Genomic DNA, 13,488 nt, shown 5'->3' on the forward strand with positions numbered 1-13,488 from the left:
GTGCTTGCTTGGTATGTATACATTGCTTACTGTTTGTGTATTTTGTATCGCTTCTGAATCTCATTTTAAAAGAACCACCTTTCCTTTGGCAAGACACGTGGGAAAGGAGATTGTTGCAGCAGGAGTGGGAGACACCCATGACTCTTCACCAGCCTGACTCAACCCTGGCTCCCTCCTCCTGCTCACTGGTTTTGGCTTCTGCCTCTGATTCTGGCCTTCTCTCTGTCAGACTCTTCCAGCTCACGAAGCCCTGTTACTCCTTCAGCTTCCAACACCTCCTCTTCCCAGTCCTCTCCTTCTCCCTCTCACTACTCATCATCATTCCACCGCCACTCCCAGGGCTCTGGGCATCTTCCCTCGGGGGTTCCCCAGCTGGTTCCTCCCACCATTCCTCTGCATCCAACCAGTCCACAACACCCACTAAGAATTAATAAATCCTCTTATTTTGGTAGAAGGGTCACATCCTCAATAGGATTTGCTTGTTGCTGCCCAAGAAGCAGGGCATTAAGGGGTAGCTTACATGGAGAAGGAAGGAGCTTCTGAGAAGAGGAACTTGTACAATGGAAGTGGAGCTGAAAGAGAATCTCTTGCATGCAGCCCAGGGAAAGGAACAGTGGAATGAAGGTACGAAGGAAATTATGGAGGTTGGGAGACCTATGGACCAGGGAATCTAAGGAGTAGATTGTAGCTGAATGCAGCGAAGTTTCATAAACTGATGGAAATTTACCAGCCACATCTCTAGCTGCCAGTCTCTACTCCATTTGTGTTTCGGCACATAATACTTCTCTCCCTCCTGGATGCTTAATCCTGCTCAAGCAGTGGCTAGAAAAAGGAAGCTACTTCAATTGAGCAGAAGAACCATAACCAGCACAAATCATCAAATTCCATCCTGAAGGAGAAACCGGTGCTGCAATTATTGAAATTTTAAAGTTCAAACTTGAATTCAGCAGAGTGACCTTCTTTTGACAGATTTATGGTAGTTTTAGCACAGCCTAATTAGAAACAGGTTGGAGGCTATGTGACTTGATTAGCAACAATGCTAGCTATGTCACATCACTTTTTACCCAGTCCCCCTAGGAAAACAATTGAATCCTCTTTGTCTCTAGGAGAAAAATGCATAAACATAACATGCACGCTTCTTCCACCAGGAGAGAACTGGTTGATTGGCACCAGCACTTTTGAAAGAAAAAAAGGTTAAGTACCTTATTCTCAAACAGCCATCCTTTTTATTCACCTACCATTACTTGTTTTAAACACAGATTTCTCTATGACTTTCAAAGTGAACTGATCTCTTTCCGCCTCCATGAGGGTCTTAGCTGAATAGGACAACCTATTTTTGCACTTTTCCTGTCCCTACAGATTAGAAGGGGTCATTTGTTGCCATTGAGTAAACCAAACATATGCATATTCTTCACAATACTGTATCAAGAAAGTGCCCTTACATTCCATATTTGGGTGTATATTGTTCTCAGCTGAACTGGTTAAATGTTAATAGTGCTTGAGGACCAAGGCATACTTTACGTTGCAAATGCGTAAAACCGTTGGTTCTCTTTGTGAGATCAGCAGGTGATCCGTGGTTATGAGGATGTGGTTAACCATTTCCCCTGCGTTTCTAACCTGTAGATAATAATAATAATAATAATAATAATTTATTATTTGTACCCCGCCCATCTGGCTGGGTTTCCCCAGCCACTCTGGGCGGCTTCCACAGAAACCAAAAAACACTAAAATATCATACATTAAAAGCTTCCCTGAATAGGGCCGCCTTAAGATGTTTTCTGAATGTCAGGTAGTTGTCCATCACCTTGACATCCGATGGGAGGGCATTCCACAGGGCGGGCGCCACCACCGAAAAGGCCCTCTGCCTGGTAGACCCATGATTACTTGACTCCAATGGTTCACCATGCAGCCATGAACTCATGGACAGAAAAACACATAGACTTGTGAAGTGCTGCAATACTTGAGGGTATTGGAATTTGAGAAAGAGGCTTGATATGAGATAGGAAGCTGCCTTATCCTGAAGCAGACCCTTCGTCCATCTAGTCTAGCTCGATAATGACAACACTCTTATATTGAATCAGATCAATTGGTCCATCTAGTTCAGTAATGACTACCTAAAGATGCCAGAGATTAAACCTGGAATTCCCTGCATGCAAAGCAGATGCTCTTCCGTTGAGCTACAAGCCTTCCCCATAGCTAAAGTTCAAGAATGCCTTTTACAAGATTAAAAAACCAAAGCAAAACTCAACAACTCTTGTTACAAGCTTCACTGGTAGGGAAAATAAAACCCACCAAGGTCCACCACTCAGTGTGACCCAGTGATCATGCAGTCAAACTTCCACTGTATAGACAAGAACACTCCAGGCTTCCTTCTCCCCTTTGCACCTTAGCAAAGGTGCCTTAGTACCATAAATACATGCTTACTACTTTTACACCAATCCAATACTGAGCAAGTACCAGATAAAGTGGTTATCACTGATGTGCAACTCTCCTGCTCCCCAAAGCAGGTGTGCACATTATAAACTCAGAATTCTTCAGACAGAATAAGCATCAGCATTTAAAAAAATTCATTCTACCAATTTCAAAGGAGTCCTTTGAAATTCATGATTCTTGTTGCAAATCAAATCCTCCAAATTACATTAAATAAGGAGGCTTTCCTATTATCCCCTCAGGCTCCTAAGAGTGTTTAAATCCTGCCACCTGCACAAGGCAATCTATTGTTAAAACAATAGGTCCATGCTGCTGGAGGGGTTCAGTGGACGTCCCTGAGATCCCACTACAGAAGTGTGGCACGGGAAGTGATGTTGCTGGTGGTAGACCCTGAAATGTGTCATGAGGAGGGTAGAGCAGGGCTGGCCATAGATCTACTAGATCGGGGTTTCCCAAACTTGGGTCTCCAGTTGTTTTTGGACTACAACTCCCATCATCCCTAGCTAGTAGGACCAGTGGTCAGGAATGATAGGAATTGTAGACCAAAATCAGCTGGAGGCCCAAGTTTGAGAAACCCTATGCTAGATCCTAGGTTGATCCACATGCTTTTGCTGCTAGCCTGGAAGCTGGTGCAGCAAAAAAGTAAACACTGCCTCTTCTGTCCTGTCCAGCAGGGTTGTGGATGCTGTGGTCCCTGGCCCCACTCAAGACTGCTCTGTCATCTGTGAATAATTCATTGTTGTTCCTATTGGCAGAAGAGGTAATGCCAAGAGATGGAAGGCTACCCGTTTCTAAGACTGAGCCTTCTTAATCATATACCCAAAACTGCAGTGTCTCTATTATTGGATTAGTGGCAAATAATAAATGAAAGGAATAAATGAAATAGTAAGCAGTAAAGTGGAAGCTCTGAGAGTGGGCACCAACATATGCTTCTTCAGAATTGTCAAGCCTTCAGTTGCCATGGTAGCAGGTTCCTAAAGAAACCAAAGATGTTTTGTGCCTTACCACAGCAATAGTCCAAAAGAAAAGCCTTGAGAATTAAACAGGCAGATCTTTTCTAAAAAAACTAATTTGCAAAACAGCCCCTTTTCTAATGATCATACACAAAATTAGTGTCTCTGGGGGAAATATACCCACATGGGTCTAAGATCAATAGATTATTTTTATACCAGCAATAGGGGAGAGGAGGAAAGGGAGTTTTCTTAGAGCTTTGTTTAAGCTAAAGAATGAATTATCCAGTTTAAGAATACCGATAGTAAAGAACCCATGCAGACACACTGCAGAATTCTTGCACTGCGGGAATACAAACTCCAATATTTATTTGTTGGATTATTTGCACTTGCTTTCCCTCTCTCACACACAGCAAGAAATGTTTTAGTGGGTGAGTTAGGCAAGAAGAAAGCAATATATAATCAAGTTATAATTTCATCTGCAGGGCTGAAAATAGTGATTGAAACTAACAGAAACAGAAGCAAAGTGTTGCAGTGTATCCTTACCTTCTGTTGCTCAAGATTCTGGCCAGCCAGCCACAACATGCTCCACGATAGTTTAAAATATAAGGGGTCCAAGGAGGTCAATTCACTCGGCGAGTTCCAGGTTGTCACTTAGCATGTTCAGTGCTCCTTGGGCTGCTTGTGAGGAGGGATTATTCCCTTTGTTTAGACCTCTACTCTACTGTGAGAGAATCTCTGCATTTCTAAGGCAACATTTCTACACCTAGGATTAAGCTCCACTGAACTAAATGGGGCATACTTCTGTATAGGACTGCAACGTTACATCCAGTTTGAGAAAAGGGGATCTGTAGAGTAATTCAAATAGTAAAAAGGAAACAAACCACAACAACCCAGTTTAGAGATGAGGTAAGTTTAATTCTCAGTACGCTATTAATGTGTCACATACATAGGGAGATTTCTTCCTGAGTTTTCCAATGCCTTTTAAAAACCATTAGCTATGGAGCACGTTAAAACTGTAACAGCTTAAAGTACATTTAAAAACCACAGTATATAATAATATAATTAATAACCTTCACTAATGGTACAATGTATAAAAGACCTTAAGTGTAGCCATTCTTCATAGGCAGTAATAATAAAAGCATATAAATACATAACTTTTATTTAAAGGCAAAACGTGAAGATAGGCAGGCTGAGTTAGGATAACTGTGATTCAGATCCTTTTAGCATGTTGACTTTGTTCCATCTCCTGCTCCTTCAACATGAACACTGATCTTTTAAAAGTTAGATTCTTCCCACTTTTCACAATTCCCTGGCCTAAATTTTCAGCAGCTACAAGCAAATTTAAATAATCTTCTTGAATTTCCTGAGGTGAACAGCCTTAGCACTTCCAATAAAGCAAGGCTTCTTAAAATACTGAAGATGAAGTCACTAGCTTTGTGTTAAAATAAGACTATTGTGGGACCACAGGTGATTTTCGAACCACCAACTTGATCCTCAGTGGTATACTTAATTTAAAAAACAATCTGATGTTACTCCCATCACTTATACTGCCACAAACCCACTCAAAAGCTCATTGCACTGGAGCCTGCAAGGCTTGAGATGATCCAAGCCTACTCCAAAAAATTCTCTTGTCTGAGATAATATGGGAAGGGATGCAGATAGAGCAACAGCTAAGAAGTCACAGATGACCATGAGAAAATGTGTGCTACAAAAAAAGGCATATACAAACCCTGCAGACTCCCCTGTTCCACCTTCAACTATATATCCGTAAATAAGTATGGAATGTATATTTCGACAGCTAGAACCCACCATGACCCAAATTAAGGGCAGCCCCATGTTGGTTTACCCATCTCAATGGTTTATCTTTCTGCTTACTAAAAAAAGACTTTCCACCAAACTTGCACTTAGAAATTACGTTGCTAACCTGCAGGACCACTGTCCAAGCAAACAATTAAATGCTTCTAAGGTGGTTGGAGATGGTGAAAACAATTATGCACAAATGGAAGATGACGAAGTTTAAAATTAGAGCATGCTACAACACAAACCTCATTTGAAGTAAACAATCATGGGATTAGTTTAGCCAGCCAGGAGAAATATCTAAGCAAGGAGCTAGGGGAGTACCTCATCACTCCCCAAATCAGGACCAGTCCAAATTACGGTCATGATGTGGGCACTGTGAAGGAAGCTCTTCCTTGTGGTGGCACTGCACATAGAAGCTTTGACACCACTGCTAACACCCGTCCAAACACACAAAGCAGACCGCACAAGCAGTGCCCTGTCACGGTGCTACATGCCACTAGAGTGCACATAATTACAAGCTTTCAGACATTCCCATTTCTGTGTAGACCACCACCACAGGAAGCTTTGCAGTGGTTCTCACACAGGAGTAGTAACATTTTGATCTTTTCTGTAGGTCATAATGAAAAGGTACATTCCTTGTGGAAATGGTTTATAAAGAATTAAACCCATCGCTTCAAGCAATTGCAGAAGTAGATCACCTGGAAATGTCAACAACAAAACAGGAAGGAAGGTGTTACTGAGGATAGGAAGTATTTACATCCCAAGGGCTGGTTTCAAAATTCATTTTTGACAACAGTTTTTAAGATGTAACCTGTAACAGGTCAAAACGTTATTTTGATGTGAGGGTGGAAATGACCCAGTTCTGATGATATTATCTCTGCATGAAATAAACATGCTTTGAACCTTCTGAATGTCACATGAGCAGACATCCCGGCAAGTATAAGGCCCCTAATAAGTTACAAGTACTACAGAAAGTGACCACCAAAGGTAAGTAGTTTGTACATTTAGTTCAAACTCAGAACTTATAGCAAAGAAAGCTAAAAATGCAGATAAGCAAAGCTTCCTAAAGGATGGTCCACATAATTATTTGGTGACTGTAGGTACAGATCTGGTGTTGTGCAACTATTTTAAGCTCATTCGGGAGCCGGTGAACGCCAAGACATATTTCCACTATTCACAGGGCTGGTAGCAGAGATTTATCTTCTGGTTGCAGAGCACTGTGTGCAAACATTGCCTTTTGTGGTTTGTTGTGTCAGTAATACAGCAGCAATGTCATTTAAGAACATCATATAATTCAACACATTCATTAAAAAATAAAAATAAAATCCCACGGAAATAGTCCCTTAAATCACTTCATCATAAACTTCGTTGGGAAAAAAGTCTTTTTAAAACACTGATGCACCCATGAGTTCTTTAAAATGACCATACAAAAGCTGACCCCCAACTCTGGCAAACAGGAAATGTACATCAAAGGGCTGCATGCGGGGCAGGCTGAAAGTCGCTGCTTTTCGTGGCCTGAGCCATGGCTCTGCGTTTGGCAAGGCGGGATTTGGAGGGGGGAGAAAGCTTCATGGAGCAGAGGGCCTGGGTGATGCTCTCTTGCTCTTCACTGAGCTGATTCTCGTGCTGGGAGAGCTGACGGTTCAGGGCAATGGCCTCAGCTGCAAAGAGAGTCAGCTCTTTCGTGCTGCTGTTCCTGTAGGTGGGGAAGGAAAATTTCAGTTGAGACCTTAAAACTGGCAGAAAGGCACAGGTTGTCTCTTCACTGCCTCTCTTATACATAACTAAGTTAAGTTCTGTGATTAATTTCCAAATAAAGTAAGAACCACAGTAAGCGGTAGTCCTTCAGACAATGGAAGTCACGTGCTCTTGGCAAAGAGCTCTTCTGACTAATGCAGCCCACTACTTTGTCCCTAAACTCCCCTGATTTGATTGGATCCACCCGACAACCACCCTTTCATCTAGTTGTGTGAGAAGCTCAGGAAAGGTTACCTTTGGAGAACCTGTGGCGTAGGCAGTCCTCTTTCAGAAGCATGCTGCACACAATGGAAAGGATACAAGATTAGTTGAGGATCCTTAGCAGAAAAATGGATCCTTACAGAGTTCACTATATGGAATGACCATTTATAAACAGATAAAATTTCAGGTGAATTAGATAGTCAGATACAGGCAATGAACATAGAAATAGAGAGATCACAAGAACAAAATACGTAAGACTTTGCATTTTGCCCATATCAACATAAGGAGAACCTGGTTCTTCCTAAATTGAACCTAGAATTAGTCTCTCGCTAAAATCCCCATTCAGGCTACGGTGGAGATATTGAGGATGCATGGAAATAATTTAGGCCTTTACTAGCGGCTGCTAAAACATGAGCCACGTGGCTCAAGGCTCAACCACTATTCACTTTTATAGCCTAGTACATGACAAAGATATATCCTGTGCAGAAACCTGCGCTTATTACGGATGCTATATAAATAAATGTTGTTGAAAGGCTTACACCTTGTACTTACACCTTGTACCCATGGATGCTGTAGAACCTGAGCGGCACTAAGCCTCTCCTTGGCATCCCGGACCAGTAACTTTGAGATGAGATCCTTAGCATCACTGGAAATATGAGACCAGTCCTTTTCAGGAAACTCATACTTGCCTTCCTGGATACTCTCAAACAGCTTGCTCTGGAATGAACACACACACATACATATATATACTACGTTGACGACTTAAAACTTTCATTTCCAACCTTTTACAGAATGACCCAAGTCACCTTAAAATCCTTACAGCCCTATATTCCTGAATGTTGATGGAAGACTAGCATCGCTAGTCTTTATTAATTGAATCCATATCCCACCCCTTTGCGACAAAGGAGTTATGGGCAGCAAACAGTATTCGCTAACACAGCTTTAGAATGGAACTCTGCATGTCTCGAGGGCAACAACATATAGCCCTTCTCCAATCAAATCACTTCTGAAGATGTGCAGGGGTGGAAATTGCTGCTACCTTCCTCCACACATGCCCAACATACTTCTCTAGTTACCTGGCAAGTTTTGCAGGCTTCTCCCCTGTCCCAGCCACAGTCTGCGCCACAGTTCCCCACAAACGGCGGGTATCCACTGAGCATGATATACAAGATCACACCCAAACTCCACAAATCACAGCGCTTGTCGTAGAATGTGGCTTCTTCTGTGAAGACTTCCACCACCTCGGGGGCCATGTACTCTGCAGAACCACACTAGCAAAGCAGATATGAGAGAGTTAAGACAAAAACAAAAACCAAGCCAAATGAAAGTGACAGAAAAACTTCTGCTAACTGCCCCAGGTCTTTTGTTTTCAAAGGAGCATCTAAAACATACTGATCAATAGATGCTCCTGTGCTTGGTGGTTGCTGTTTTTAGACCATTTTAATACATTTTTTTTAATGTTACCATATTAGATTATTATTTTTCACAAAACTGTTGAAACCTCATGGCTCTCTGAATATCCAGCCTTTTCATACAAAGCTGGCAGAGTATAAAACCCAGCACAGGGAGTTCTTCTACTTATACTTTTGAATACAAAGTTGAGGAAATCCAAGGCAAGATAATGGCCAGGTGATAGGTGGATGATAGGATAGTGGTCAGGAGGGAACTAAGTACTCAGTACGTGCCCTGTTAACCACCTACTTTACCACAGATGCAGATGGTTAACAATCTGGAAATTCAACCTACTGCAAATCATTCACTCCAAGGCAGGCAAACGCAGACTCCAAAACACCAGGAACAAATCTGTAGCGTAAGTCTAATTCACACTCATAACACACTACCAAGCCAACACGTTTAAAACCAATGATTTTCACTCATTGCAAATTTCACACTCCTTGCAAATAAGCATGAGATTGCTGGTTTGCCGCCCACAACTCTGGCAATAAAATACTGAACAGTTGCTGGGCAACAGCAAGACTTATGCAGAAGCAAATGATATCATGAAGGATTTTAATTCTTAGCTATTTCAGTAATTATTCATTAAAAATATTGCTTAACTGCCCTTTATCAACAGATTCCAGGGCAGTGTACGAAAGTGTGAATACAATTATTTCACATCACATTGGTATTTGAAAAAGCACAATTTTAGACTATTTCTGCACAGTAAGAAATTGTTAATGTGGTGACATAATCCATTCTTGCAATACTTTGGACTTGCAAATATGAAGTGTGTATATATTTGCTTCCACAATTCTACATTTTTTTCAGGTTTCCTGCTCCCTTAAATCATTCCACTCATTCTTCTTTCATGCCCATTATGTCTGGAACAACCTCCCCAAACAGCTTGCTCGTTCTCTCTCTCTCTCTCTCTCTCTCTCTCTCTCTCTCTCTCTCTCTCTCTCTCTCATTCAATACCACTGATCCTGTGAAGCCATAAGCTGAAATGTAATTGAATGCATATTCACTGCCCCCCATGTTTACCCAAATTTATAACTTTCTCCTTTTCCCTCTATTTTATCCCATATCAAACTTTAGATTGCAAGTTCCTCAAGGCCTTTCTTTTTGTTAAAACACCCAACACATTGGTGGTGCTATATTAACACATATATTATTTAATACTAACGAAGTTAATGCCTTTCAGATCAAACACGTTCATTTTGCAGCTGGTTCTCTTAAACCCTTAAAATCAATATTCCCCTAAAAGGATGGTGAAATATTAGCATTATCAATATAATGTTAATGATTGGTTAACTTGCCTCCAGTAAAACTGTGTTATGCTGCAGCAGAAACTTCCCATGTGCCCATGTCTACCAATTAAATGCAGCCTTGAGCGTTGGCTTGAGGAAGAGCCATAGTCTCCATGGTACAGCACACGGGTTACATATGCAAATTTGATCCCTGGCATCACCAGGTGAGACTGCAAAAAGTCTCCATCCTGAATTCTGGAGAACTGCTGCCAGTGAGTGCAGACCAGGGGTAGCCAACACGGTGCCTTCCAGATTTTCTTAAACTACAATTCCCATGAGCCTTGGCCACAACGACTAAAGATCAAGTATGATGGATGCTGTAGTCCAACAGCATCTGGAGGGGCACCATTGTTGGCTACTTCTTGTGAGGGCAAGACTGAGCTAGATAGGCCAAAAGTCTGACTTAGTCTAATGCCGCTTCCTATTCTCCTATGCAGCATTTAAGTCCTTCTCCATAATGTGTCATTTTTACATGCTACCAGTCACATACGCCAGTCTTGTGACCCAGAGGCCCTCCTGCAAATGGCTGGGCGGCAGTTTGGTCCCATAAACTGGAAGCAGATCTCATGAATGTGATGTTACATTTCTTTGCAGAGATTGGAGGGAGAGGGAGAGAGGAAGCACATTTAAGACACCTCTCAAGCACCTCTTTTGAAGCCAGACTTTGTTCAACGTCATACATACTAGAACTAGGGCTGGAGTACTATTACTATGTAGGAAACTGTCTCCTTTAGCTGCAAAAATTGAGCATGCAGATTTGAAGGTTGGGTGAGGTCTGCTATACACACTTCACATAACTTAAGAACAATTGCCCGGCAAAAGACTAGTTTACTTTGAGTGCCCTTTAAAAAATATGAAGTCGTTGGGGCACCAACCATATGGTATCTGCAAGTTCCACCTTTGGCAATGCTGCTGAACTGCAACTTGATTACTATGCACATTTGTGCAACTTTGGGGCACAAAAGATTAAGTGTCGCAGATAAGATGCCCATCCTTCTCCCTGCATTTCAAGAGTATAGCTAATACATAGTAGTCTACATACTGGAGTGGTCAGCTCAGGAGTAGTGATTGGAGTACATGCGCTGTTGAGTTTCACCCCACTTCCAAGGTCAAAGTCACAAATTCTCACTGGCGACACCTGAAACGAGGGAAGGAGAAAAACCAGAAACTAATTTACTCAACCCTGAAATCCACCTAACAACAACCAAAAGAGTATCACAAAAGAATGATGTACCTTACTGGGAGATTCACACAATATGTTTTCAGGTTTTAGGTCTCGGTGAGCAATACCTAACATATAAAACAAGAAGAAGTGAGTTGTGTCAAACTTAAAAGAAAAGAACGGCATTTGCTTCTTGGTGTTAACATACAGGCTGAAGCTGTAATCAAGCGGGTTGCAAGCTGCACTGTGTGCCAAACCAGGATACTAGGGTACAGTCAACCAGGTTGAGCAGCCCTAAATGGCCACAGTCACATGGGGATGGAGCCCACGCCATGCCTCCTTCCCTGCCAGCACTGATCATATTTCTGAGAAGGGCAGTGCCAATGTAAGATGAGGACAGGGCATCACCTCCTTCCATGTGACCAGAGGCTTCTGACATTTCCAAGCAGCATGGAAAAGAGCCACGCTGCAGTAGTTTTCATGACACTAAATTAAATAGAAAGGGGCTTTGCTGGGAGGCTTGAACCCACCACAGGAAATCCTCATGCTGTATAAAGTATGTAGCACTGTTCAGATGTTTAAGAAAAATATGTACTGGAAAAAAAGTTTATTTTGGAACTTTCTGCACAACACTAATACAGTGTCTTACGTCTAAAAAGCAGCAAGGGGGAAAAAACAAGCTTTCTACTGCAGCAAGGTGATGAAAAACAAGCCTCTCTCACCTTCTGAGATTTCTATAATTTTAAACAGCAAAATGATTAAGTGCTGAATTGCAACAATTGCTTCACTTTCCTGTTTAATATTGTGCATGCTATTGTTTAATAAAGATGTTAATAGTACACAGTGGAACCATAAACTAAATGACAAAAAGCAAGAGATATGGCAGTAGATGATTCCAGAAACACATATTCCCACTGCATGGCTTCTTTCCCAAAACATAATTTTAACAGCTCTGCATGTAAAGTCTTTTGCAGGGCATCACTGCTCTTGCCATTTCTCTCCTCCAGTGAGCAGCAAGCTCCATGGACAGTTTAAAAAGAAACAAGCCACAGAATTCGTGATCAGCAAGCATTCATACTACTCCTAGCTCACTATTTGGTTTACATAAAATATTTATACCCTACATCTTCCACTGAAATCACAGCCTCCCTATGGCTTAGTATCGATTTAAGAATAAAACACAATAAAACTACAAAACATTGAACAGCACCATAAAATACTGAAATGTAATCTTTTTAACCGGCTATCTCTACACGCTGAAAGAAGTGGAGAAGCATGCCTGGAACAGTGAATTCCGTACTCTGAATGCTCCTAATGAGAAGATCCAATACAGCAGAGGTATGGTAGAAAGCCTCTTTTAATGACCTCAGTGTGCAATTATGTACACAATCCCTCAAACATCCGAGTCTAAAATCATTTGGGGCAATGATATGGGACCTGTGCTTCCTCCCTGCTACCCTGGATGTTGTTAGACTCCTATTGGTGCAATACTTTAATAGGACGGAGCCCCCTATAACATTTTGTTTCAACTGAAATTTCTGGACCCTTTCGAAAGGCAAACCCAAAAAGAGTGTGTCTAATTCCAAAGCAACCAATGAATGTGTAGCTGTGGCAAGGTCAGCCTTTTCTAGGAAAAGCTGCAGTTGATACACCAGTTGAAGATGAGAAGAAGAGCCCCTGGCTGCAGCCACCTGTCTGCCTAGTTCACAAAAGCTTACGTCATATGGAATCTCTTAGTCTTTAAGGTACCCTAAGACTCTTGGGGAACTCTTTTTGCAGACTAAACACAGTTCCCTCGAACACCTAGAACGTGTCAAACACTTTCTTCCAGATTGGATTCACAGTATTTCCACCTCCATCTCATCTGGGTGAAGCTTCAGTCTAAGCTTCAACTTGCTGGATGAGAACATAAGAAGAGCCTGCTGGATCAGGCCAAAGGAGCATCTAGTCCAACGTTCTGTTCTCACAGTGGACAACAAGAAGCCTATGGGAAGGCTGCAACCAAGACACAGGGGCAACAGCCCTCTCCTGTTCATGACCCCAGCAAGTGGTACTCAGAGGCACACTGCCTCCAATTCTGGAGGTTGTACAGAACCACTGGAATTCTTATCCTCCATGAATTTGTCCAATCCCCTTTCAAAGCTGTCTGAATCAGTGGCTATCACGGCATCTTCTGGTAGCTAATTCCACAGTTTAATTGTGTGTGGTGTGAAATACTTCCTTTTGTCTTTCTTGAATTCTCCAACATTTATCTTCCTTGGGTGGCCCTGGGATCTTATGAGACAGAGAAAAACACCTCTCTGCCCCCACTTTCTTCACATCATACCTGATCTTATGCATATCATCTCTCCCCCATAGTCAACTTTTTCCCCTAAACGATAATGCACCAAACACTGTAATATTTCCTCATAGGTGAGCTGCTCAAACCCTTTTATCA

The 13,488-nt window shown here is 41.9% G+C and overlaps 1 protein-coding gene across 3 annotated transcripts in view; it reads right to left on the reverse strand.

Moving 5' to 3' along the window:
* Positions 1-4,277: 4,277 nt before the first annotated feature.
* The window catches only part of MKNK1 (MAPK interacting serine/threonine kinase 1), a 37,421-nt gene continuing 28,210 nt past the window's right edge, over positions 4,278-13,488 (reverse strand). For all 3 annotated transcript variants that reach the window (XM_081193228.1, XM_081193229.1, XM_081193227.1), the window contains 6 exons: positions 11,124-11,179; positions 10,932-11,027; positions 8,219-8,413; positions 7,695-7,859; positions 7,176-7,219; positions 4,278-6,879 (listed from right to left, as the gene is read on the reverse strand). In XM_081193228.1, the coding sequence (XP_081049354.1) occupies positions 6,651-6,879; positions 7,176-7,219; positions 7,695-7,859; positions 8,219-8,413; positions 10,932-11,027; positions 11,124-11,179 (785 nt within the window). In that variant the 3' untranslated portion in view covers positions 4,278-6,650. The remainder of the gene's footprint in view (positions 6,880-7,175; positions 7,220-7,694; positions 7,860-8,218; positions 8,414-10,931; positions 11,028-11,123; positions 11,180-13,488) is intronic.

Source organism: Podarcis bocagei, assembly GCF_964188305.1.
Source record: "Podarcis bocagei genome assembly, chromosome: 5".
Lineage (NCBI taxonomy): Eukaryota > Metazoa > Chordata > Lepidosauria > Squamata > Lacertidae > Podarcis > Podarcis bocagei.